Here is a 27934-nt window from a genome sequence, read left to right on the forward strand (position 1 = left end):
TCTTTATTTCCTTTGGTTTTAACTTAATCCGTTATCTACAAAAGTATAACAATCTATAAGGACAAGTCTGTCTTCACTTATATAGTCCAATTGTTATTTACGTACAAATATACAACGTTAAGTCAAAATACAAGTACTAAAGCCTCTCTGTTTGGCGCTCCTTCCTTTTCAATCCTTTCGCTGTTTTTGGACTCCAGCTTGGGAGCAAGTTCTAGAGGGGAAACTAACTCGCTCACCCGCAAAGCACCATGAAATGTAAGTGCAAAAGCCGCTTTAAATAGTGACACCTCATACTCCCCCGTGCATACCACCTCTAAAGCATGCATAAGACCTGACAGACGAGACAAGGTAATCGGTTCTCTAATATCCAAATTCCTTGACTCCATACAACCCCAGCCCCGAAGAGATGGTCTCACTAGAAAAGTGCCTGTAAAGTCTCTCACTTGAAACAGCTTGCTAAAGAATGACAAGGCCGCCAATTTTCCTTGCACCAAGGATTTCTTGACCCCCCTATGCTGAAGAGACTCCATCCACTCCAAAAGAGTTACCTGGGAAGCCTCATGATAAGAGAGATGATTGCTCTTGCAGAACGCCCGCCACTCATTCCAGTGCTTCACGTAAGCTCTCCAAGTCGCAGGAGCCAATGAAGCCTTAACTAGGGGGAACACAGATTTCCAGGGAACGCAAGCTGCCAGAGATAAGAGGGGCAGGGGATGCCATTAGGTGAGGCACAAGAAGCTACCCTTCTGAAATCCTCCCACTTCCCCCTAGACAGTGCGTTAGCCATGATATTTTTAACCACTGGCACGTGCTTAGCTGTGAACTTAATATTATGCTGCAAGCATCTAAGCACTAACTGTCCCCGGCCGATGTTGCAGATAGACGGTTGATTGAGAAAACTACACTCTGGTTATCACACCAAAATATAACCAATCTATTTGCCAACCTGTGCAACCACAACTCCACTGCCACTATGAGGAATAGCTCAAGGAAGCACAAGTTCCTTGTCAGCCCCACCTGAACCCAGGATGCTGGCCAAGACTCAGCACTCCATTCTGTATCTAGCATTGCCCCATAGCCCCCGGAACCAGCTGCATCCGTGAACAGATGCAGCGATTGATTGGATTCCGCGGGAGTTCTCCAGATACAGATGCCATTCAAGTTTTGAAGGAAAAACTCCCCAGACTCCCAAATCTTCCCTCATCTCATCTGAGATCCTAACCTTAGCCCTTTGAGGTCTAGATCCTTCCATCTGTGCTTCTAATCTGTGATTAAAAACGCGCCCCATCGGAATGACCCTACCAGCAAAATTTAGCAGACCGAGCAAAGATTGCATTTCCTGAACACTCACAAACTGGGCGGACCTGGTGCTACATACTATTTCCAGCATGCGGGACAGCTTATCCTCAGGCAAGCGACAAAGCTCTGCCACAGAGTCTATTTCAATCCCTAAAAAAGTAAGACGCATGCAGGGACCCTCCAGCTTATCAGCCACCAGAGGAACCCCAAATGCATTCATCAGGGAACTCATGCTCTGCATCTATTCTGCACACTGAGGGGAATCTGGTTTCCCCACCAGAAGAACATCGTCCAGATAGTGGGCGATACGATCCGTCCCCATATACTGCCCTATGGCCCAGTTCAGGAATGAACTGAAGGCCTCGAAGTACACGCACGATATGGAACACCCCATCAGGAGGCACATGTCCACATAGTAATTGCCCTCGAAATAACCACCTATTAACCTGAAGGATACAAGGTTAATAGGGAGGAGCCTGAACGCTGATTCGACATCAAGCTTTGCCATCAGTGCTCCTATTCCCGTCTGCCTTACAATATCAACCGCTGACTCGAATGACTGATATTGAACCGAACTTAGTTCTGGCGAAATGGCATCCTTCATCGACCCACGTTTCGGAAAAGAGAGGTGCTAAATAAGGCAACATTTTCCTTTCTCCTTCTTCGGCACCACTCCCAGTGGGGACACCACTAGCCCCTCTATTGGTGGTTTCCTAAATGAGCCGGCCATGCGCCCCAAATCTACTTCCTTACTGAGCTTATCGTGTACCACCTCTGGAAACTGAAATGTGGATTTTAAATTGCGCCGCATTAAAGACCCTTTTACCCAACCCTGGACAGGAATAATAAACCCCTGCCTTAATCCGGACCACAGCAATCCTGCTGCGGACCGATCTGGGTACCCTGCTAACCAGGTCTCAAGGACATCCACCTTTAGCGGGGTGGCTGTCCTTCCCAGCCGGGAGTGATTTTCCCCCACCGCGCTCACCTGGCTGATCACGTTTTTTGCAGCATTTGGCTCCTGGATGCTGACCACCGCAGAACTGACATATGTGGCGAAAGGAACAATTTTGTCCTTTGTCACACTGCTTGTCCTGATATTTCCAGCACTCCCATCCCTTTCTGCAAGCCCGCAAGCCCACCCGAAAGTGCTGACTTCTCTGAGCCGGGGGAGGGGCTGCCGATACCCTCCCCTCCTGGCCATTGTCTGACTGCGTCCTGGTGCGTGACCGGAAGTCCCGCCCACCGGAAGTGCGTCGGTAGGCAGGGCAACAATCGTGGCCTGAAATCCCTGGGCGGCCACCTTCGTGGCCAGATGAGGCCCAGATACTGAAGAACCAGCAGAGGCGATCACCTCTGAAGGCCCCCCAGTGATACCGCTCCCCCCGGAAGGCCCTGCACTGATGCCGCTCCCACCGGAGGGCCCTGCAACGGCGGTCTCTTGCCCTAAGATGGCGGGTGGGCTACGTGGCGGCCCAGTGGTATGTCTAACTTGGTGAGGGTGGGAAACAGTGGATGCGCCGGCCACCGACAAAGGGAAAGACCCTCCAGATGCGGGCGGCGATGTGGGCAGATTAGGTGGGCCAGTAGCTAAAGGGCCTGATGCTGGCCCCTGAGCATTAAAGACTGGGCCCAAAACGGCAGACAGGGACTGAACCAGTGACCAGACGGTCGCTAGTTGTCCCTGAGGGATAGACCCAATATCGGCAGGCAAGGCCTGGAAAATGTGCTTCCCTTCCTGTTGGCCCAGGATTAGGCCCAGTTTAAATCCTGCAGCTCCTGTACCCCCTATTATGCCCGAGGATGGCCTGTCTCCATTAGGATGGCCACTGCTAACCCCTGCAGAGGCCTCTGCTGGGTGATGCCCCCCCCCATCGGCTTATAAGCTTGAAAGGAACGTTGGCCTAACTTAAGGGAAGGCTCCCGGGACCTGGGGAAAGGAGGAACAATGTCTGAGTCACTTATCTCTCTCTCCACAGAATTCCTGTGCCTAGGCTGAGGACCGTCATCTCTGAACCAAAGAGGCGCACTTTAAACAGTGCACCAGGATGTTAAGACCATTGTACGCATTTTGACAACTAAAAAAAAAGTTAAGCTTATGGATTTGTGTGTGTCTCAGTACAAGGCAGTGCTAGTAGATTGCTAGATCACGTGATCCTGGGCCAGACAAATAACAATAACAAATGTTCATCATCCCTAGTTAGCTTAAAGGGTAGGAAAGTTAAACTTGCATGATTCAGATAGAGCACGTAATTTAAAGACACTTTTACATTCACTTCTGTTTTCAAATGTACTTTGTTTCTTTTGGTATCCTTTGTTGAATAAGAAAATGTATGTACGGTATTTAACTAGCTGGTGATTGATGGCTACACACATTTCTTTTTTGTCATTAGCGCACCAGATGTTTCTAACAAGCTCCCAGTAATAAATTGTTTCTCCAGAGCTGACTTTAACTCAGGGGCGTATTAAGGCATAGGCCAATGAGGCCGGTGCCTAGGGCAGCGGATTTTTAAGGGGCAGCAGAATTTTGAGTCCCTAGGGCCACTCTACTGAACTCAGGGCCGGGTGGCTAAATCAACCAATTACAAATGACAAATGGCTGGCCTGGCTATTGCTATCCTATGGGATTGTATGTGGGTGCGCATGACGTGGTGACAGTGGAGGCGGAGCTCACTTGCGCAGCCTGGCCTGGACTGAGAGGGAATGCGGTAATCTTCCTGGATCCACCGCGTGATTGAGACTCACACAGACTACACAGTGCAGTGTGCACTACAAAGTGACCACTGTGAAACAGCATATGCCTTTCTCCCTTCAATACATCTTCATTAGGCATTAAAATACTTAAACGGATTAGTCACTAAATACTTGTACATTTACTGTTTGTCTATCTGTCATACATGCAAAGAATTAGCATTTATTGCTGAATCTATACAACTATGTGACTTAAAACACAACTGAAAATATGTTGTATGCATTCAATACATTCAGAAACAATACAAGTATATACTTTATTATGATTGTATCATGTGACTTTATCCCCTAGGATACAATTCCTAAACCTATCATAACTACTGTTCTATTTTTTAAGTACTTTTAAAGGCCAGTTTGTATATTCATTACATATTTATCCAAGCAGATATTTTGCTTAAATAACTGTCAATCACCAAAGAAGATGTTTAAGGTTAAACAACTACCTACTGTCAAACTATCATACAGTGAAGAATATTTTTTTTCTGATATAAACACTTTAATCATCTGACTTGCAAAATAATGTCTTAATATAAATATATATATATATGTGTGTGTGACCAGAGTGAATGCAAGCCCTGGGGAACATCTACTTAAAAAGACATTATTTTTTAAATTTTTTACACCCTGCCCCAAAAATATTATGTTTAAAAAAAGGCCTTAAACCTGGGGTGGGGTGGGGGTGGGGGGGGCAGCAGAGTTTTGAGTGCCTAGGGCAGCAAAAAAACCTAAATACGCCCCTGCTTTAACTATTTAATCAATTTGCAGGGTTAAACACACAGTTATATGCAAGTACAAGCAATAGTGGATTAATAAATGCATATAACAGCATTTTTGTGTACGCTTTTACATCCCTTTAAACAAGATTATAACAGAAAAAAGAAAGATGAATCAGCTCTACACTTGAAGAGTTAGGAATCTATTCTTAATGATTAAGTTGTGTCTTGTGTTTGTACCACATGAGAATGAAAGCTGCCTCTCAAATATCACAACATTCATTTTCAGAAAAAAGTATTACATTGCCAAAACAATTCCCAGTACATTGCATTTGTTTCCATTATACCTGTGTGCATTTAAGTTAGTTACTTGCTGGATGGTTGTATTAAGAACACATGGTGAATATTCTAAACTATACTTGTATTCAGGGTGTTCTCTCAGGATATTCATCTCTTGGGATGTAAAATACTGATACATCACAGATTACTGTCATGTTGCATTACAAGATGTCTTGTGTGGTTCTAAAACACCTTAGATTGCCAAATATATTCTTTCAATAATAAAGAACTGTTGCTGCATTGTGACTTGGTGGTTACTTTTTTATAATACCATACTAGATTTTATATTAGAAATCAAGCATATTTATAGGTATCTTAATCAATGTAATGGATAACTGAATGTACATGGTATAGATGGTGTCTGTGATTGTATCTGATAATTGCTATGTATAGCCAGGTTTGTGTCTGTGTATTTATGCAGTGGTTGAGGTATCTGGAGATTAATCAGAAATTACATATTCACATGAATTACTGACAGGACTGTGAATACCAAAAAAAAGTCTGTAAAAAGACCAGGTGGACACACTACATGAATGCTCACCAGTAAAAAACATAGGGCTCCATTTATGAAGCAGTGAATGTTGCTTCGGAGTCCCATCATCTCGGAAGTTAAGAACCTTAACCTGTCCGCCACCTTTTAGGTGGTGGATTGAAATCATCCTGATCCGATACGATGGGGATGTTTGACAGCCCCTGCTAGCAGCCGATTGACCGCCAGTGAGCAGGAGGCTGCATTGCACAAGCATTTCCCCTGAAATGCTTGTGCAATGATAAATGCTGACAGCGTATGCTGTCAGCATTTAGCGATGTTGAGAGGCCATGATTTGATATAGCCAATCATGTCCATTCGACATGTAGTACATTTACCCCATAGGATGCAGATATTAATCTGCAGGAACATAGTATGCTGAGAGTAGCCTACAGGATCACTGGGTGTGGATAATGGCCATCAGAAAGGGGTTAATGGCCAGTATGAACACTATGAACACCTAATAGTCAGCAGGTAATGGCTATCAAGACATGACACATACAGAAAAGAGAAGGCCTAGAGGTTAACACACAATTACTAAAGACTACAAATTCCCAAAGCTATCAGAATTTCATACTGTGCTAGACAAAGTACAGCTAAAGACGGATGATATTGGGCTGAATATTTAGTAATAATTTATGACTTTCTAATTGTATTTTGTGACACCAAGAAGACAAATATATTAACTAAACGTATCTGTCTGATATAGATGTAAATTAAATGATTTCTTGCGTATTTGAAAGTACTTGTTCATGTCTTTTACACTATCTTGTTAGAGTAGCTACGCAACATAATCTGAGATGCAAATCTTTCTCTAAAAAATATGAAGTTGCTGGATGTTTAAAATGTGAAGAGGTTTGTGTTTACTTTTTATGCAGTTGTAAAACAGATAAGAATAATATATGAACCGGGTGCAAAATGGAAGCCGGTATCACTTTGCACCAACTGAAAATTCCAAAGCTACAAATGTGAACTTGTGAACAATGTGAATGTTTCTCAATTATGTTAGGGCTGGTTTTAAAAGTGTAAGCAGCATTGCACAGTAATCCTTGAACACCGACCAGAATGCAACTGGTGTGCTGTCAAAACTGTAAAACAAAGAGAAAGGCATGTGCTTGCCTATGGGGTAATGTACTGCAACCCAGCAGTTTGGTGTCACTGTGGTAGAGCAACAATCTGGTGGCATTGCATTCTCCAGGGAACTGTGTGTCTAAGTTTGATCTGGAAAATGTATTTCCTTCTTAGCTGATGAGAGTCCATAGCTTCATAACATGTGGGCTATATTCCAGCCTATCAGGAGGAGGTCAAGAACCCTTACAGAGCTTTAGCCCCTCCCACCTCCTCTCCCTCTCCAGTTTGTTCTTAGCCTCTGAGGAGAGAGGTTAAAGATTTAAAAGGTGCTCAACTATCAAGAGTTTATTGTTTTGTTTTCATATGATTTGTGGGCTCAGACCTAACTTGGGACCCAGTAACATTAGGCATCTGGTTGTATGTCTGAATGTGGTTATCTGTGAATGTATATTCATCAATATGAATACAGAAGAATTAAATATAATACCACTAACCACAATATTATCCTTTAATGGATATGAGGGGAAATAAAAAATATGGGGATGTAAAGAGGGAAGTACAGGAAGAAAGACAATAGGCCAGAAAGTAGAACTCTCTTGAACTTTCTTGATACAATAATATTTTTTAAACTTTGATGCTCAGTATATTCACATTTCCTGTGTCTTTTCATAAAGTAAATGAGTGGGCAAATGTCTGATTTTTTTAATTTGTATGGTCAAACAAAAATTTCTCATGATATTCACTCTTCCATTTGAATGTTTTTAGTAAGTTTTTAAAAAATATTAAATATTTTTTACATTATGCACTCTTGATACTTCCAATTCATCAAGGTTATGAAAGGATCAAAAGCAGTGAAGATCCATCTCTGAAGTATAGTTTAGTGTTTACATACGAACGGCTGGATTTAGAGTTTTGTCGGTAAAGACCCGCGTAGCTAACGCAGCTTTTTTTCCCAAGCACCCTTAAGACAACGCTGGTATTGAGAGTTGTCTGAAGGGCTGCGTTAGGCTCCAAAAAGGGTGCGTTGAGCCTAATGTACCGCCACTTCAACCCTCAATACCAGCGTTGCTTACGGTAGCGGTAAGCAGCTAAATTGTGCTCGTGCACGATTCCCCCATAGGAAACAATGGGGCAGTTTGGGATGCAAAAAAGCAGCGTTCAGCTCCCAACGCAGCCCCATTGTTTCCTATGGGGAAACACTCTCTAAGTCTGCACCTAACACCCTAACATGAACCCCGAGTCTAAACACCCCTAACCTTACACTTATTAACCCCTAATCTGTCACCCCCGCTATCGCTGACACCTGCATTATATTATTAACCTCTAATCTGCCGCTCCGTACACCGCAGCAACCTACCTTATACCTATGTACCCCTAATCTGCTGCCCCTAACATCGCCGACCCCTATATTATATTTATCAACCCCTAATCTGCCCCCCAACGTCGCCGCTACCTTACCTACACTTATTAACCCCAAATCTGCCCACCGGACCTCGCCGCTACTCTAATAAATGTATTAACCCCTAAACCGCCGCACTCCCGCCTCGCAAACCCTATAATAAATAGTATTAACCCCTAATCTGCCCTCCCTAACATCGCCGCCACCTAACTTCAAGTATTAACCCCTAATCTGCCGACCAGACCTCGCCGCTACTCTAATAAATGTATTAACCCCTAAAGCTAAGTCTAAACCTAACACCCCCTAAATTAAATATAATTTTAATCTAACAAAATAAATTAAATCTTATTAACTAAAGTACTCCTATTTAAAGCTAAATACTTACCTGTAAAATAAACCCAAATATAGCTACAATATAACGAATAATTATATTGTAGCTATTTTAGGATTTATATTTATTTTACAGGCAACTTTGTATTTATTTAAACTAGGTGCAATAGCTATTAAATAGTTATTTACTATTTAATAGCTACCTAGTTAAAATAATTACAAAATTACCTGTAAAATAAATCCTAACCTAAGTTACAATTAAACCTAACACTACACTATCAATAAATAAATTAAATCAATTAACTACAAGTACCTACAATTACCTACAATTAAATAAACTAAACTAAATTACAAAAACAAACAAACACTAAATTACAAAAAATAAAAAAAGATTACAAGAATTTTAAGCTAATTACACCTACTCTAAGCCCCTTAATAAAATAACAAAGCCCCCCAAAATAAAAAAAAATCCCTACCCTAATCTAAATTAAAAAAGTTAACAGCTCTATTACCAGCCCTTAAAGGGCTTTTTGCGGGGCATGCCCCAAAGAAATCAGCTCTTTTGCCTGTAAAAAAAAAAACAATACCACCCCCCCAACATTACAACCCACATACCCCTACTCTAACCCAAACCCCCTTAAATAAACCTAACACTACCTCCCTGAAGATCTCCCTACCTTGAGTCGTGTTCACCCAGCCGGGCACCGATGGACCAAAAGAGGACATCCGGAGCAGCAGATGTCTTCATCCTATCCGGGCAGAAGAGGACATCCGGACCGGTAGACATCTTCATCCAAGCGGCATCTTCTATCTTCATCCATCCGGAGCGGAGCGGAGCCATCTTCTTCCAGCCGACGCGGATCCATACTTCTTCCACAACGCCTACTCGCCGAATTAAGGTTCCTTTAAATGACGTCATCCAAGATGGCGTCCCTCGAATTCCAATTGGCTGATAGGATTCTATCAGCCAATCGGAATTAAGGTAGGAAAAATATGATTGGCTGATTGAATCAGCCAATCAGATTCAAGTTCAATCCAATTGGCTGATCCAATCAGCCAATCAGATTGAGCTTGCATTCTATTGGCTGATCGGAACAGCCAATAGAATGCAAGCTCAATCGTGGAAGAAGGATGGATCCGCGTCGGCTGGAAGAAGATGGCTCCGCTCCGCTCCGGATGGATGAAGATAGATGTCTACCGGTCCGGATGTCCTCTTCTGCCCGGATAGGATGAAGACTTCTGCCGCTCTGGATGTCCTCTTTTGGTCCATCGGTGCCCGGCTGGGTGAACACGACTCAAGGTAGGGAGATCTTCAGGGGGGTAGTGTTAGGTTTATTTAAGGGGGGTTTGCGTTAGAGTAGGGGTATGTGGGTGGTGGGTTGTAATGTTGGGGGGGGATATTGTGGGTTTTTTTACAGGCAAAAGAGCTGATTTCTTTGGGGCATGCCCCGCAAAAAGCCCTTTTAAGGGCTGCTAATAGAGCTGTTAACTTTTTTAATTTAGATTAGGGTAGGGAATTTTTTTTATTTTGGGGGGCTTTTTTATTTTATTATGGGGCTTAGAGTAGGTGTAATTAGCCTAAAATTCTTGTAACCTTTTTTTATTTTTTGTAATTTAGTGTTTGGTTTTTTTTGTAATTTAGTTTAGTTTATTTAAATGTAGGTAATTGTAGGTACTTGTAGTTAATTGATTTAATTTATTTATTGATAGTGTAGTGTTAGGTTTAATTGTAACTTAGGTTAGGATTTATTTTACAGGTAATTTTGTAATTATTTTAACTAGGTAGCTATTAAATAGTAAATAACTATTTAATAGCTATTGTACCTAGTTTAAATAAATACAAAGTTGCCTGTAAAATAAATATAAATCCTAAAATAGCTACAATATAATTATTCATTATATTGTAGCTATATTAGGGTTTATTTTACAGGTAAGTATTTAGCTTTAAATAGGAATACTTTAGTTAATAAGATTTCATTTATTTTGTTAGATTAAAAATATATTTAACTTAGGGGGGTGTTATGGTTAGACTTAGCTTTAGGGGTTAATACATTTATTAGAGTAGCGGCGAGGTCCGGTCGGCAGATTAGGGGTTAATACTTGAAGTTAGGTGGCGGCGATGTTAGGGAGGGCAGATTAGGGGTTAATACTATTTATTATAGGGTTTGCGAGGCGGGAGTGCGGTGGTTTAGGGGTTAATACATTTATTAGAGTAGCAGCGAGGTTCCGGTCAGCAGATTAGGGGTTAATAAGTGTAGGTAAGGTAGCAGCGACGTTGGGGGGGCAGATTAGGGGTTAATAAATATTATGTAGGTGTTGGCGATGTTAGGGGCAGCAGATTAGGGGTTCATAGGGATAATGTAGGTGGCGGCGGTGTGCGGTCGGCAGATTAGGGGTTAAAAATATTTATTATAGTGGCGGCGATATGGGGGGACCTCGGTTTAGGGGTACATAGGTAGTTTATGGGTATTAGTGTACTTTAAAGCACAGTAGTTAAGAGCTTTATAAACCGGTGTTAGCCCAGAAAGCTCTTAACTACTGACTTTTTTCTGCAGCTGGAGTCTTGTCGGTAGAGGGTGTACCGCTCACTTCAGCCAAGATTCTAAATACCGGCGTTAGGCAGATCCCATTGAAAAGATAGGATACGCAATTGGCGTAAGGGGATCTGCGGTATGGAAAAGTCGCGGCTTGAAAGTGAGCTTTAGACCCTTTCCTGCCTGACTCTAAATACCAGCTGCCGGCCAAAACCAGCGTTAGGACCCCTTAACACTGCTTTTGACGGCTAACGCAGAACTCTAAATGTAGCCATTAATGTTTTAAATATAGACGGTGATATAAATGTAGCTGGTACTGGTACTGAGAAAATGTTTTCTAAGTAAAGTTAACCTATTGTTCCAAAAGAAGCATGTTTGGTGGCATTAGTGGTACAGAGGCATTTGCACTTCAGGAACACTTGGGATGCATATCAGAGGTGTAACTAGAAACCACAGGGCCCAGGTGCAAGAATCTAAGAAGGGCCCCCCACCCCACAAAAAAAGGTGAATTTGATACATATCTTTTTTTTTTTTTAACATTTAACACAGAATCAGATTACATGTCTGCAAAAGGAGGTACCCTGTGCCCACAGTCTGTAAGATGGTCTGATCACCTATTACTGTATATAGTGACACTTTTTAAACCGCCAATATTGTATATAGTGAGTTAGTGACACAGTCTGTAATCTGCTGGTGAGATGGCTGGCCTGACCCTACCCGTCCCAGTACTTTATAAAGTGACCACAGTAGTCAGTGACATGGCCCAGCCCCCCTGTACTGTATATAGTGGCACTGTATAGACTGACACTGTTTACCTCCCCTCCCCCCCATGCTGTAGTAACAAGGTCTGTAGTTTGCTGGTTCCACAAACATACACACACACACATGCATGCATAAATACACACACAGTCACATACATACATACATACACACATACATGCATAAATACACACACATTCACATGCATACAAACACACATACACACACACACACATACATGTATAAATACACACACAGTCACATACATACATACACACACATACATGCATAAATACACACACAGACACATACATACATACATACATACACACATACATGCATAAATACACACACATTCACATACATACAAACACACATACACACACACACATACATGTATAAATACACACACAGTCACATACATACACACATACATGCATAAATACACACACAGTCACATACATACATACATACACACATACATGCATAAATACACACACATTCACATACATACAAACACACATACACACACACATACATGTATAAATACACACACAGTCACATACGTACACACATACACACACAGTCACATACATGCATAGACACATACACACACATAAACACCAATGGGTAAAACAGAAACACTAACCCCTGTAGTCGGAGACAGAGACACTAGTGAAGCATCACGTCACACTCACATGATATCAGTGCAGGCAGTGGCAGGTCAACAATTTTTATTTTAAATTTCTTTTTTATTATTATATTATTATTTATATTTTTTTAAGCTAGGCCCCCCCCTCGGGGGCCCGGTCGCAGTTGAGCCCTCTGCATCCCCTGTAGTTCCGCCCCTGACGCATTTGATGGAGGTCACTTAGCAAAGATGAACTGAGGTGAGGAAGGAAGGTGAACAAGATGAAATATCAACAATATAACACATGTGTTTATTTGTTTCTAACCTTTTCTTGTGAGAAACCACTATGGAAATGTTGTAGGTTGTAGAAATTCTATTAGTGAAACCAAATGTACAGTATACTCATGTTTAACCTAGAGATATGAATTGAGGAATTACCTAAACCTGTACATAACTACCTAGAAACTTATACACTGGTCCTGCAAAGATAAGAAAGACATTGCTTAGGGAAGAAAACACTCTATTTGTTCCAGTAGGAGTAGAAGTTAAGAATGGGGAATTGGGGAAACAAATAAATATCAGAGGGCCACATTGTGGACCCTAGTACTTAAAGGGACTTTTAGCCTTGTTTGGTGCATGCTATGGACCTCATGTATCATGTGCTAGGAGGTTTCTCTATTATGAACCTTGTCTGCCTGGCCTCACGAATGCTGTCCATATTTAACGTATTTAGCTTTTGGTGAGCTAACGGTTTGAACTGTTCTGCAATTGGCACTCTAGTCATACGGCACTCACAATGTTTTGTTTTTTTCTGGCTAGAGCACCGATTGGAGAACATTTCAAAACCGTTGGCTCACAAAAAAAATATATAATACTTTTGAAGTGGTCGGCTGGAGTGTGGGGTATTTGAGTTTCAGAACTACATTAAAAAGTCAGTTTTTAAAGTGTATTTTTATTACAACTGATAAATAAAACTCCATCTAAAATATTGCTAACATTCCAGATCTGTTTATACAAAGGGAAAGTTTACCATCAGTTTAATATTTAGAAAGAGCTAAGATGCTTCCATGGCTGAATCAGTTTGGAAAGTATTTTTTGGCATTAACGGCAAACTTAAGTTTTTAAATGGAAATAATACAGGGTCAAAATATACATTTACCTAACAAATAATATTTGCTGGTGCTACTTTTACATTTATGAGCAGGCCAGGACAATTTTCCACTATTTGTTCTGTCAGAGAAGTGCTGGAAAGTATCATGTAAGTAGAAATACTGTACGTGAAATGAATTAATGGAGCATTAGTAAAAACTGCCACAATACTGCAATTTATTTTACTGCGGCACAGTGTTTATAAGACATGGAAAAAGGAAAGGGACTCAGTTCAAATGCAGAAAATGTATTTTATCTCTGTGTATTTCTCTTTCTCTTGCAGTCGTCTGTGATGTCTGTCTGCTTTGCTCGCTTTCATCCCAATCTTGTCATCGGTGGAACGTATTCAGGGCAGATAGTTCTTTGGGATAATCGCAGTCACAGGAGAACGCCTGTTCAGAGAACGCCTCTTTCTGCTGCAGCGCACACTGTAAGCTGCTTTTCTTTCAGTTCTGCACAAACAGTCCTTCAGTTCATTTCTGCAAATAAGCAAATACTGATGCTTAACCAAGTTGATGTTTGATAAATAAGCTATTGGTAAATGTCTATTAAATTAGATATATTTAAAGGGATAGAAAATGTAAACTTACATGATTCAGATAGGACATGCACTTTTACCCAACTTTCTAATTTGCTTCTTTTATCTAATGTGATTTGTTCTCTTGGTATCCATTATTGAAAAGCATATCTAGGTAAGTTCAGACGCAGCAATGCACTACTGGGAGCTAGCTTCTGATTGGTGGCTGCACATATATGCTTCTTGTTATTGGCCCACCTGATGTGTTCAGCTAGCTCCAAATAGTGCATTGCTGCTCTTTTAACAAAGAATGAAGCAAAATTAAAAAGCTGATTAAAATTGTGTTTTATCTGAATCATGAAATTTTCCATTTCAAATACAATTTTGGATTGCATGTCGCTGTTTTAATGTCTACATTAAGCTCACATATGTTTGTCATCAGATCTGTTGTAAAAGGAATGTAGAATTGTTAATGTATTTGCTTGTACACATGTATACAAACTCAAATGCACGTGCACCAAATGCTTTTTACTTAAATACTTATTTGTTTATAGATTAGACAATATATATGTGTTTGTGTGTTTACTGTTTTGTTTATAGATACTGTACATAAATTGGTAGATAGAAAAACAGACAGATGCAAAAATATGTTTAATATACAGGTATACCTCACTTTACAGCGCTTCACTTTACAGCGATTCGCTAATACAGCGCTTTGTTCAACCTCCAAGCATTTTGAAACAGTGCTGTAAATCATTGTGAGATTGCGAGAAAAGTGACTGGCACCATTTTGTTATGCTTAGTTCACTCTGTTTACAGCATTACAGTGCAATCTGTGTCTCAGTGCTATAGTCTGGCAAATTTTACTACAGTAATTGTCACTACTTTACAGGTACAGAATTTATTGAATACTTGCTGTGCTAGTGTTAAACTAAACGTAGCACTATTGCACACCTAATATATGTTAGTTCAAACATGTTTTTAAGATTTTAAACACTGAAAAGAAAGCTAAAACTGCCTTGTTTCACTTTAAGTCGGTTTTCACTTTACAGTGGGGCTCCGGTCCCTAACCCGCTGTATGAGCGGGGTATACCTGTATACAGTATATTCCAATTTAAATAATAGCTTCAGATGATGATCAATTCAAAGCAAAGATTAACCAGAGAGGGGTATGTAGATGTGTTTTTAAAAATTGTAATAGTTGTTTAAATATTTTCAAATAAGTGTAAAAGTTTAGTTTCTATAAAGTTCTTTATTTTCTATAATGGGCACCCCATGTTGAAACCTAGGATTACACTCTTCTATCTCTTCTTTTAGCAACAGATACAAAAGAGAGTGCGCAAATTAGTTTTTTTTCAAACAGCAATTGCACAATCTTTTATTGACTATTATATACGCCTGTAATTGTCCTTAACAGAGAGATATATAAGGGGACACCTTCAGAATAACTGCTGACATTATTGAAACTCAGTGGAATTGGGAAAACTAACAATTTTCAGAGGGAAAAAAAAGGAACAAAATGAAACAAAATAAATAATAAAAGCATATCGCATTTTTTTATTATACATAATTAAACATTTTCTATTACAATCTCAAAGTGTCAACTGTCTCTTTAATAGGATATGAAACCAAATATTTTTTTTTATGATTCAGATACAGCAGGTGATTTTAAATAACTTTCTAATTTACTTCTTTAATCAATTTTTCTTTGTTCTCTTTATTTGAAAAGCGGGGAAATTTGCTTAGGAGCAGTTCCACTTCTAGAGCACTATATGGCAGCAGTTTTGCAAGATTTGTATCAATTTGCAAGAACACTAGATGGCAGCACTATTTCCTGCCATGTAGTTCTCCAGATGCCTACCTAGGTATCCTTTCAACACATAATAATGTGGCCTGCTGAAATAGTACAGAGACTAGTATTGTGTTGCACTTTAATGTTATCATTAAACAATGTTTAAATGTTACAAAACAGTCATCATCGAGAAACACACAATGGGACTGAATTTTCCACTAATTCCTGATTAGTAAGAAATTACAGCTGTTAAACGGACATGGAATGAAAATGTTTTCTTTTATAATTTAAAGAATCAGAAGAAGAGTATGGTTAAATACATTGCTATCATATGTTCAGCAAAGGATACAGTCCATTAGGATTGGTTATACAGTTAATATTTCTGACACTTCACAGCCAGACCCCTTTATTCAAAGACTTGTAATTACTCTTCCAGGGTTAACCTGCAGAGACACTATTTAGTTAAATGTTCGCCTCTTATAGGGGATATCTACCCCAAGTTGCAGCCTTTGCTTGCTTGGCGATGAATGTGAAGTACAAACTGTCTCCCACGTTTAAAAATAGCTTTCTTCCAAACATATGTTATGCCTCGATCGGCCAAAACATACCCCCGTTAGCCTTTAGAATCACTGCAGGAGCGGGATACTCGCATTCAAGGTTTCTGTGTCTGTTCACACTAGGGGGGGTAGTTATCAAGCCATCAACCTCAAATACCCTGGAATTCCGCAGCGTATTTGTGGCGAGGCTGATTCGCCTTAGTTATCAAGCCCTGCTGCCCGGCAAAAGTAGAATTTTGTGACGTAAGCTTCGATCCGCCGGACTCAGTCCGACACAGATCGATTCTTACGTCACTCCAGATGTTCCGCACACAAGTGCGGCACAATCTGACTACTTTGCTAGTTATCAAAAAACTAGCAGGTACGCTCGGCACTTTTCCGGCCCAGCGTACCTGGTTTTCAATAGGATCCCATAGGAATCAATGGGAGTCTGACCGTAGCGAAAGTTCATGTTCGCTGCTGCCCGACATCCCATTGATTCCTATGGGAAATGTCTGCACCTAACACCCTAACATGTACCCCGAGTCTAAACACCCCTAATCTGCCCCCCCTACACCGCCGCAACTAAATAAATGTATTACCCTCTAAACCGCCGCTCCCGGAGCCCGCCGCAACTATATTAAACATGTTAACCCCCTATACCGGCGCCCCCGGAGCCCCCAACAACTAAATAAAGTTAGTAACCCCTAAACCGCCGCTCCTAGACTCCGCTGCAACTCTTATAAATGTATTAACCCCTAAACCGCCGCTCCCGGACCCCGCCGCCACCTACATTATACCTAATAACCCCTATCCTTCCCCCCCTATACCGCCGCCACCTAGAATAAATTTATTAACCCCTATCCTGTCGATCCCGGACCCCGCCGCAACTAAATAAATAGTTTAACCCCTATCTTAAACTTATTAACCCCTAATCTGCCCCCCCTACACCGTCGCCACCTATAATAAATGTATTAACCCCTATCCTGCCCCCCCTACACCGCCGCCACTGTAATAAAATTATTAACCCCTATCCTGCCCCCCTACACCGCCGCAACTCTAATAAAATTATTAACCCCTATCCTGCCCCCCCTACACCGCCGCAACTCTAATAAAATTATTAACCCCTAAACCTAAGTCTAACACTAACCCTAACACCCCCCTAACTTAAATATTAATTAAATACATCTAAATAATATTTATCTTATTAACTAAATGAATCCTATTTAAAACTAAATACTTACCTTTAAAATAAACCCTAATATAGCTACAATATAAATAATAATTATATTGTATCTATCTTAGGATTTATTTTTATTTTACAGGCAACTTTCAATTTATTTTAACTAGGTACAATAGCTATTAAATAGTTATTAACTATTTAATAGCTACCTAGCTAAAATAAAGAGAAATTTACCTGTAAAATAAAAACTAACCTAAGTTACAATTACACCTAACACTACACTATACTTAAATAAATTATTCCTATTTAAAACTAAATACTTACCTGTAAAATAAACCCTAAGATAGCTACAATATAATTAATAATTACATTGTAGCTATTTTGGCTGAACCAATCAGCCAATCGGATTGAACTTGAATCTGATTGGCTGATTGAATCAGCCAATCAGATTTTTCTACCTTAATTCCGATTGGCTGATAGAATTCTATCAGCCAATAGGAATTCGAGGGACGCCATCTTGGATGACGTCACTTAAAGTCGTCGTTAGTCGTCGGGAAGAAGAGTATGGATCCGCGTAGGCTCTTCTGAAGATGGCTCCGCTCCGGATGGATGAAGATTGAAGACGCTGCCTGGATGACGACTTCTATCGCATCGAAGACCTCTTCAGCGCCGCCTGGATGATGACTTCATCGGATGGAAGATTTCTTCTGCGCCCCTTGGATGATGACTTCTGCCGCTCCGGATCTCCTCTTCAGTTCCATCGGTGCTCGGCTGAGTGAAGACGACTCAAGGTAGGATGATCTTCAGGGGGGTAGTGTTAGGTTTATTTAAGGGGGGTTTGAGTTAGATTAGGGGTATGTGGGTGGTGGGTTTTAATGTTGGGGGGGTTGTATTTTTCTTTTACAGGCAAAAGAGCTGTTTTATTTGGGGCATGCCCCGCAAAAGGCCCTTTTAAGGGCTGGTAAGGCAAAAGAGCTGTTTACTTTTTAATGTAGAATAGGGTAGGGAATTTTTTTATTTTGGGGGGCTTTGTTATTTTATTAGGGGGCTTAGATTAGGTGTAAGTAGCTTAAAATTGTTGTAATATTTTTTAAATGTTTGTAACTTATTTTTTTTATTTTTTGTAACTTAGCTTTTTTTATTTTTTGTACTTTAGTTAGTTTATTTAATTGTATTTAATTGTAGTTATTTGTAGGTAATTAATTTAATGATAGTGTAGTGTTAGGTTTAATTGTAACTTAGATTAGGATTTATTTTACAGGTAATTTTGTATTTCTTTTAGCTAGGTAGTTATTAAATAGTTAATAACTATTTAATAACTATTCTAACTAGCTAAAATAAATACAAAGTTACCTGTAAAATAAATATAAATCCTAAAATAGTTACAATGTAATTATTAATTATATTGTAGCTATCTTAGGGTTTATTTTACAGGTAAGTATTAAGTTTTAAATAGGAATAATTTATTTAAGTATAGTGTAGTGTTAGGTGTAATTGTAACTTAGGTTAGTTTTTATTTTACAGGTAAATTTCTCTTTATTTTAGCTAGGTAGCTATTAAATAGTTAATAACTATTTAATAGCTATTGTACCTAGTTAAAATAAATTGAAAGTTGCCTGTAAAATAAAAATAAATCCTAAAATAGCTACAATATAATTATTATTTATATTGTAGCTATATTAGGGTTTATTTTAAAGGTAAGTATTTAGTTTTAAATAGGATTTATTTAGTTAAAAAGAGTTAAATTTATTTAGATGTATTTAATTAATATTTAAGTTAGGGGGTGTTAGGGTTAGTGTTAGACTTAGGTTTAGGGGTTAATAATTTTATTAGAGTTGCGGCGGTGTAGGGGGGGGCAGGATAGGGGTTAATAATTTTATTACAGTGGCGGCGGTGTAGGGGGGGCAGGATAGGGGTTAATAATTTTATTACAGTGGCGGCGGTGTAGTGGGGGGCAGGATAGGGGTTAATAAATTTATTATAGGTGGCGACGGTGTAGGGGGGCAGATTAGGGGTTAATAAGTTTAATATAGGTTGCGGCGGGGTCCGGGAGCGGCGGATTAGGGGTTAAACTATTTATTTAGTTGTGGCGGGGTCCGGGATCCGCAGGATAGGGGTTAATAAATTTATTCTAGGTGGCGGCGGTATAGGGGGGGCAGGATAGGGGTTAGTAGGTATAATGTAGGTGGCGGCGGTGTCCGGGAGCGGTGGTTTAGGTGTTAATACATTTATTATAGTTGCGGCGGGGTCTAGGAGCGGCGGTTTAGGGGTTAGTAACTTTATTTAGTTGCGGGGGGCGCCGGGGGCACCGGTATAGGGGGTAGAACAGTGTAGTTAGTGTGGGTGCTTAGTGACAGGGGTATCAATAAAGCTGTGAAAAAGCCGAAGAGCAGCGAGATCGGATGAGTGATAACTATCACAGTCCACTGCTCATCGCCCCGTACTTGGTGCGCGGCTTTTTGACAGCTTTTTTGATAACTTAGGCGAACGTATTCAGGTCCGCGGCGGCGATGTGAGGCAAGCTTAGGTGGGCGTATTGGATCGGCGAAGGCAGGTAAAGTAGACGGCTTGATAAGTACCCCTCTAGAACTCGAATGCACTTGTCAGTGCTCCCCGTTGTCCACTTCCTCCGCCTGTCTTGCAGGTCCGATGCTCCCGATATCTTCACGGTGTGAGATGATGATGTCGTCCTTAGGGGTGTGTGTCCAATAACCAATCCTAATGTGGCAAAACTGGAAAACAGACTGTGAGCATTGTAAGTCGGTTAAATAATATTAAGTAGCACAAAAAAGAAGAGTTTAACCACCGCTCAGTACATAAAAAATATAAACTTTATTACAAAAACCATTAAAAATATAGTACAGCAAGCAGCCTATACAAAGCATAGCGTTAGAGGAGCACAGCAAAAAGGGCCTATGCGTTTTGGCAAACTGCCGTAGTCATAGCCTGATTTAATGCTATCACCCCTGTGTTTAAAAATCTTAAGAGGTAAAATGATTGGATAATCAAATAGCGCCTCCCCTCACTAGCACCAATGTGATATGGGTAGCCAAACCCATTGTGATGTGAACCTATTATGTATCAATATTCAAATAATTCTCTCTCTCTCTCTCTCTCTCTCTCTCTATATATATATATATATATATATATATATATATATATATATACATATGATACAAAAATAAACACAAGATTAACATAAATATATGACATCCAATACTTTACATGAATAGGTAATAAGACACAGTCCTAACCTGACTGTTATAATAGGACATGTAACTGATATCTGTGTAGAATATTGGATATGCAAAGTATACAGAATCCATTATAATATATGAGAAGGCAATAAGTACAAATAAATACTCATATATATGTGTATACCCATCAGGGAAAAGAAGCAAATGCCAATAATGGAGTATGTATATAAGCATATGGAATTTGATATAGTTTACTTAGGGCTGTAGCCAACAGGGACTAGATAACTAGACAAAGAGTATAGTTAGTTAATACATGCATGTGAAAGCTAATTCAATCTTGAGCTGGAAATTATTCTATTTCCAAAGATATGTTAAAGGGAGAAGACTCAAATGGTGGTACTAAACTACTCCCAGTAGTTAATTAAATCATATCTGGAATTTAGGCCATATGGAAGCATAAAAATTCAGTAAGTCTCCCGTTTAGCCAGAAGTTTGTCCAGATCCCCCCTCTTTTGGGGAGTTTAACTTTTTCTATGGCACACCACCTCAAGGTATGTATTTCTCTCTGATGTTTTTCCACAAAATGGTGTACCAATGGGGTTGTGGATTTGCCTCGAGAGATTGTGGATAAATGTTCTCTGATGCATGATTTTATGTCCCTCGAGGTGAGTCCTACATATTGGACCCCACATATTTGACATCTCAACATATAGATAACCTCGGTGGACATACAATTCATGCATGACTTTATCATGAATTCTTCACCTGTGATGTGTGATGTAAAGGTTTTGACTTTTTCAATAAATTTGCATGGCTTACACTTTCTGTGTCCACAATTGTACATTCCTGTACTACTCATCTATGTAGAAACTCTAGTCTTTTCTGATTTTAGTAGGGTCGGAGAGAGCAGGGACCCTAATGTGGGACATTTTTTGGAACTACATCTCACACCATTTTTAACTAGATCAATTTTATCTGTCATCCGCTGCTAAAATGTGAAAATGTTTTCATATTATTTGTGAAATCTGTGGAAACTGAACACTGTAACTGGTGACAAAATTCACTCCCTTAAATGGTTCTGGTTTACCTTTTCTATCTCCTAAAAGGGATGATCAATGTATTTTGTCCACCATGTTTCTATCAATTCTGATTTGGGGTATCCCCTCTCCCTCAGCCTAATTTCCAATTCCTTTGCTTCTCGGCTGTAGTCTCCATATTCTGAGCAGTTACATTTTAAATGTATGAACTCTCCTTTAGCCACTGCTGCTGCAGTGTGGTTGGGATGGCAGCTTCTGCCGTGAAGCAAGAAATTGCTTGAGATGGGTTTTCTGTATATCTTAGTTAACATCTTACCCTCTTTGGAGCCAGTTAAGGTGATGTCAAGATAGTTGATACTCTCAGAGTGTAGTTCAAATGTGAAACTGAGGCCAACATAATTTTCATTGAGCATATTCATAAAGGTCATACCTTCTGATCTCTTCCTTTCCATATAAAGAGAAGGTAATCGATGTACCTGCCGTACATGTGAATCTCCTGTTTGTAAATATTTCTATTTCCAAAGATGTGGAAAAACTCCCTCCAACCTAAAAAATGGTTGGCGTACGAGGGGGCAAACTATCACAACAGGGATACTTAAAAATACCAATGTAGCACCAGTAATATAACAGCAGGCAGTGATCAGGCCCAAGGAACAGAGAACACCTAACAATAGACAAGGAGGGTCAAAGTACACACCTACAGTACAAAGTACACAGGGACCTCATGTGTCAGACATAGATCAGGTTTTTCCCTTGGATCCTGCCCTGTCCACAGTCCCCATAGAGCCACACAAGATGCAGGGCAGGTACACATTGCGGGGACCACGAGCCCAAAGCAAGTACAAATAGGAAACATGACAAATTTATCACAAATATTTTTGACCAAAGACCAACTGAAAGTACTGGGATATGGTTTTACGTTTGCCCCCACTGATGAGTTTGATGTCTTTCAGACTATGATTGACGTTAATCGTTTGATCAGAAATATAACCTTAAAGAAACACTTCTCGGGTCAGGAAGACACTGAACAAACACTAGTGGGTAATGCTGCTAATTACATCAATCATGAGACAGGCAAACTAACCTTTCAGGATAAATGTGATGCTGTGGTTCTACAAGAATTACAGTTTGAAGCAGTCAACAATGAGGGTAATATCACTAAAAGTATTTCCATGAGACCTAAATCGAAATTTTATCCTATCCATTCCAGAGGAGACATAATAGAGACCTTTTACAATAGGGTCGAATAAGATCTGACCAATTTAAAAGATTCTGGGAGTCAAATTAACCACAACATAACTAGGAATGAGAGAATAGCTCTTAAACAATTACAGGAGGATAACACCATTGTTATAAAGTATGCTGACAAAGGGGGCACTGTTGTGGTTATAAACAAGATGACTTATAAAGAAGAAGCTCTCAGAGAGCTAGGTAATGAAGATAACTATTGGGTGCTCCCGGGGGATCCTACTTCTAAATATAGAAAGGAGCTGTGTCATCTTTTGGATGATGGGAAGGAACAGGGGTTCCTTGATGGGAATACAGTGGAATATTTACTCCCCAAAGTACACAAATCCCTCAGTAATATGCAAGGTCACCCGATAGTCAGTGGGATCGGGTCATTATTTGAGCACTTGTCTCAGTGGCTCGATTCTATACTTCAACCATTTGTCATTACTATGCCCTCATACATTAAGGATACGAAACATGTGCTGAATATGATGGAATCCCAAAAGTGGGAAGACACCTTTTGTTGGGTTACGGTAGATGCTGTATTGCTATACTCATCTATAATTCACGAGGAGGGCATCAAAGCAATACAATTCTATCTAAAGAATCTTTCAGAGTACATACCAGAGTTTCAGGATTATGTAGTGGAGGTCACAAAATTTCTTCTTACCCATAATTTCTTTCAGTTTCAGGAGGTTTTCTATCTCCAAAGATGTGGAACAGCGATGGGGGCCAAGATTTCCCCCTCGTACGCCAACCTTTTTTAGGTTGGTTGGAGTTTTTCCACATCTTTGGAGATAGAAATATTTACAAACAGGAGATTCACATGTACGGCAGGTACATCGATGACCTCCTCTTTATATGGAAAAGGAAGAGATCAGAAGTTATGACCTTTGTGAATATGCTCAATGAAAACGATGTTGGCCTCAGTTTCACATTTGAACTACACTCTGAGAGTATCAACTACCTTGACATCACCTTAACTGGCTCCAAAGAGGGTAAGGTGTTAAATAAGATATACAGAAAACCCATCTCAGGCAATTCCTTGCTTCACGGCAGAAGCTGCCATCCCAACCACACTGCAGCAGCAGTGGCTAAAGGAGAGTTCATACGTTTAAAACGTAACTGCTCAGAATATGGAGACTACAGCCGAGAAGCAAAGGAATTGGAAATTAGACTGAGGGAGAGGGGATACCCCAAAAAAACTATCAGCATTGCTAGAAACATGGTGGAAAAAATACATAGATCATCCCTTTTAGGAGATAGAAAAGATAAACCAGAGCCATTTAAGGGAGTGAATTTTGTCGCCAGTTACAGTGTTCAGTTTCCACAGATTTCACAAATAATACGAAAACATTTTCACATTTTAGCAGCGGATGACAAATTAATTAATCTAGTTAAAAATGGTGTGAGATGTAGTTCCAAAAAATTTCCACATTAGGGTCCCTGCTCTCTCCGACCCTACTAAAAACAGAAAAGACTAGGGTCTCTACATGGATGAGTAGTACAGGAATGTATAATTGTGGACATAGAAAGTGTAGGCCATGCAAATTTATTGAAAAAAACAAAACATTTACATCACACATCACGGGTGAAGAATTCATGATAAAGTCATGCATGAATTGTATGTCCACCAAGGTTATCTATATGTTGAAATGTCAAATATGTGGGGTCCAATATGAAGGACTCACCTCGAAGGACATAAAATCATGCATCAGAGAACATTTATCCACAATCTCACGAGGCAAATCCAGCAGAAACAGCAGAAAAATATAAATCAAATCAATTTTTGGTGTGACCACCAATTAATTCAGAATAATTTCTTCTAGGTACACTTTTGCATGCTTAAACAATTATACCAAGCAGGTGCTAATGATCATGAATTTAATAAGTAGGTTGAAACATAATTATTAACGGAAACAGAAACAGCTGTGTAGGAGGAATAAAAGACTGAGCACAGCAACAAGGTAGTTATACTGCATCAATAAGGTCTCTCCCAGGCAAAAAGTTTTCTAGATGTGCTGTTCTAGCTCTTCTGAAGAAGCACAAAGGATGAGCAATGTTAAGGACAGTAGATGCAGTGGTTGGTTGTGGAAACTTAGTGTTGCAGATAAAAGACACATCATGCTTACTTCCCTTTACAATCGGAAGATGTCCAGCAGTGCCATTAGCTCAAAATTGGTCGAAAACCAGTGGGACCCAGGTACACCCTTCTACTGTTCCGAGATATCTGTCAGAAGTGGTCTTCATGGAAGACTTACGGCCAAAAAGCCATACCTCCAATATGGAAAGAAGGCCAAGCAACTCAGCTATGCACTAAAACACAGGAACTGATGTGCACAAAATGGCAGCTGGTGTTCTGGACTGATGATTCAAAATTTGAAATATGATGCTGTAGCAGAAGGCTGTTAACTGAAGAGATGGAGAGTGGTACAAGAAAGAGGTCTGCAAGCAACAGTGAAGCATAGTGGCAGTTCTGTGAAAGTTTGGGGCTGTATTTCTTCATATGAAGTTGGGGATTTGGTCAGAATTAATAGAGAAGTACAGGCAAATATCCAGATATCCATCATGGAATACTATCAGGGAGGCATCTGACTGGCCACAAATATATTCTGCAGCATGGCACCAACCCCAAACATACAGCTGAAATCCTTAAGAGCTATCTTGCTATATGGCCCCAACATCTTCAAGTCTGTCTGGGAATTCATGAAGAGAGAGAGAGAAGCAACTCAGGCTGCCCAAATCCACAGAATAACTGTCGTAAGTTCTTCAAGATGTTTGGAACAACCTACCAGCAGCAGAGGCGTAACTAGAAACCACAGGGCCCAGGTGCAATAATCTAAGAAGCCACCCCACCCCAAAAAAATGTGAATTTGATACATATCTTTTTTTTTTTTAAAAACATTTAACACAGAAAAAAAATGTAGATCAGATTACATGTCTGCAAAAGGAGGTACCCTGTGCCCACAGTCTGTGAGATGGTCTGACCCCCTATTACTGTATATAGTGACACTGTTTAACCCACCAGTACTGTACTGTATATAGTGAGTTAGTGACACAGTCTGTAATCTGCCGGTGAGATGGCTGACCTGACCCTACCCGCCCCAGTACTTTATAAAGTGACCACAGTAGACTGTGACATGGTCCAGCCCCCCTGTACTGTATATAGAGGTACTGTATAGTGACACTGTTTACTTCCACCCCCCATGCTGTAGTTACAAGGTCTGTAATTTGCTGGCTCCACAAACATACACACACACATACATGCATAAATACACACACATATACATGCATAAATACACACACAGTCACATACATACATACACACACACACACATACATACATACATGCATAAATACACACAGTCACATACATACATACATACACACACAAACATACACACACACACATACATGCATAAATACACACACAGTCACATACATACATACACACTCAAACATACACACACACACACACACATACATGCATAAATACACACACAGTCACATACATACATACATACACACATACACACACATAAACACCAATGGGTAAAACAGAAACACTAACCCCTGTAATCAGAGACAGAAACACTAGTGAAGCATCACGTCACACTCACATGATATCAGTGCAGGCAGAGGCAGGTCAACGTTTTTTATCGACCTCTGCACCCCCTGTAGTTCCATCCCTGACCAGCAGAGTTCCTTACAAAACTGTGTGCAAGTGTACCTAGAAGAATTGATGCTGTTCTGAAGAGAAAGGTCACACCAAATATTGTTTTGATTTAGATTTTTCTTCTGTTCACTCAATTTGCATTTTGTTAATTGATAAAGATAAACAATTAACATTTCTGTTTTTAAATAGCATTCTTGCTTTACAGCATTTCTTACACAGCTTCCTATAGCTTTTGCTCAGTATTGTATATTTGTTTTTTGTTTCTTTTTTATTTATGTTTTCTTTTAATTTTCAATACAATACAAATTGTAAACAAACAGTAAATTAGAGTCGCAGCTCAACATTAAGTTCAAGAAACGATACATATGTTATGGCAAGAAAGGTCATTCAATATATGACTCAGGATATTGTCTCAGTCATGTGTGTAAACCATAGTCCAATGTTCATTAATTTCTTCATTGTGTGCTAGAGTTTTAGAGTTCCTAGTATAAGGAGTTGTTAGGCGTTGGAGAAAATGGAGGAACGCCTGTTGTCTCAAAGATAGGACTAATGATTCCCCTTGTCGTGGTGGGTTACAAGGGAGGAGCCCTCGTATCAGGTTTTATCACACATATGCACCAATGATAAACTTTTAACTCAGTAAAGCATGCAACTTAAGTAGAGGAGTTAGGAAAGGGGGAAAAGAGAGAAAAGAAAACAGAGGAAAAGTTTAGGTATAGGGACAGTAGAGTTGGTAGGGTGCCAATGTTTTGCTAGGTGTGATTTATGCGGGATTATAGGTGAAGGACTCCCAAAGGAAAGTAAGTATTTAGTTTTAAATAGGCATAATTTAGGTAATAATTGTAAGTTTAATTTAGATTTATTTTAATTATATTTAAGTTAGGGGGTGTTAGGGTTAGACTTAGGGTTATGGTTACGTTAGGGTTAGGTTTAGGGGTTAATATATTTATTTAGCGTTAGTGATGTGGGAGGCCAGAGGTTTAGGGGTTAATAGCATTAGTATAGTGGCGGCGACATTGGGGGCTGCAGATTAGGGGTTAATAACTGTAATGTAGGTGGCAGCGATATCGGGAGCGGCAGATTAGGGGTTAATAAGTGTATTTAGATGGCGATGATATCGGGAGCGGCAGATTAGGGGTTAATAGTTTTATTTAGGTGGCGGCGATGTTAGGGGCAGAAGATTAAGGGTTAATAACTGTAATGTAGGTGGCAGCGATGTTAGGGGCAGAAGATTAGGGGTTAATAACTGTAATGTAGGTGGC

General features: G+C 39.9%; 1 protein-coding gene across 1 annotated transcript in view; it reads left to right on the forward strand.

Annotated features, from left to right (window-relative positions):
* LOC128661461 (cytoplasmic dynein 1 intermediate chain 1-like) overlaps positions 1–27934 on the forward strand; it is a 711349-nt gene that overhangs the window by 622369 nt on the left and 61046 nt on the right. The window contains exon 10 of the mRNA XM_053715712.1: positions 13788–13934. Coding sequence (XP_053571687.1) covers positions 13788–13934 — 147 coding nt within the window. The remainder of the gene's footprint in view (positions 1–13787; positions 13935–27934) is intronic.

This window comes from Bombina bombina, chromosome 5 (assembly GCF_027579735.1).
Source record: "Bombina bombina isolate aBomBom1 chromosome 5, aBomBom1.pri, whole genome shotgun sequence".
Taxonomy (NCBI): Eukaryota; Metazoa; Chordata; class Amphibia; order Anura; family Bombinatoridae; genus Bombina; species Bombina bombina.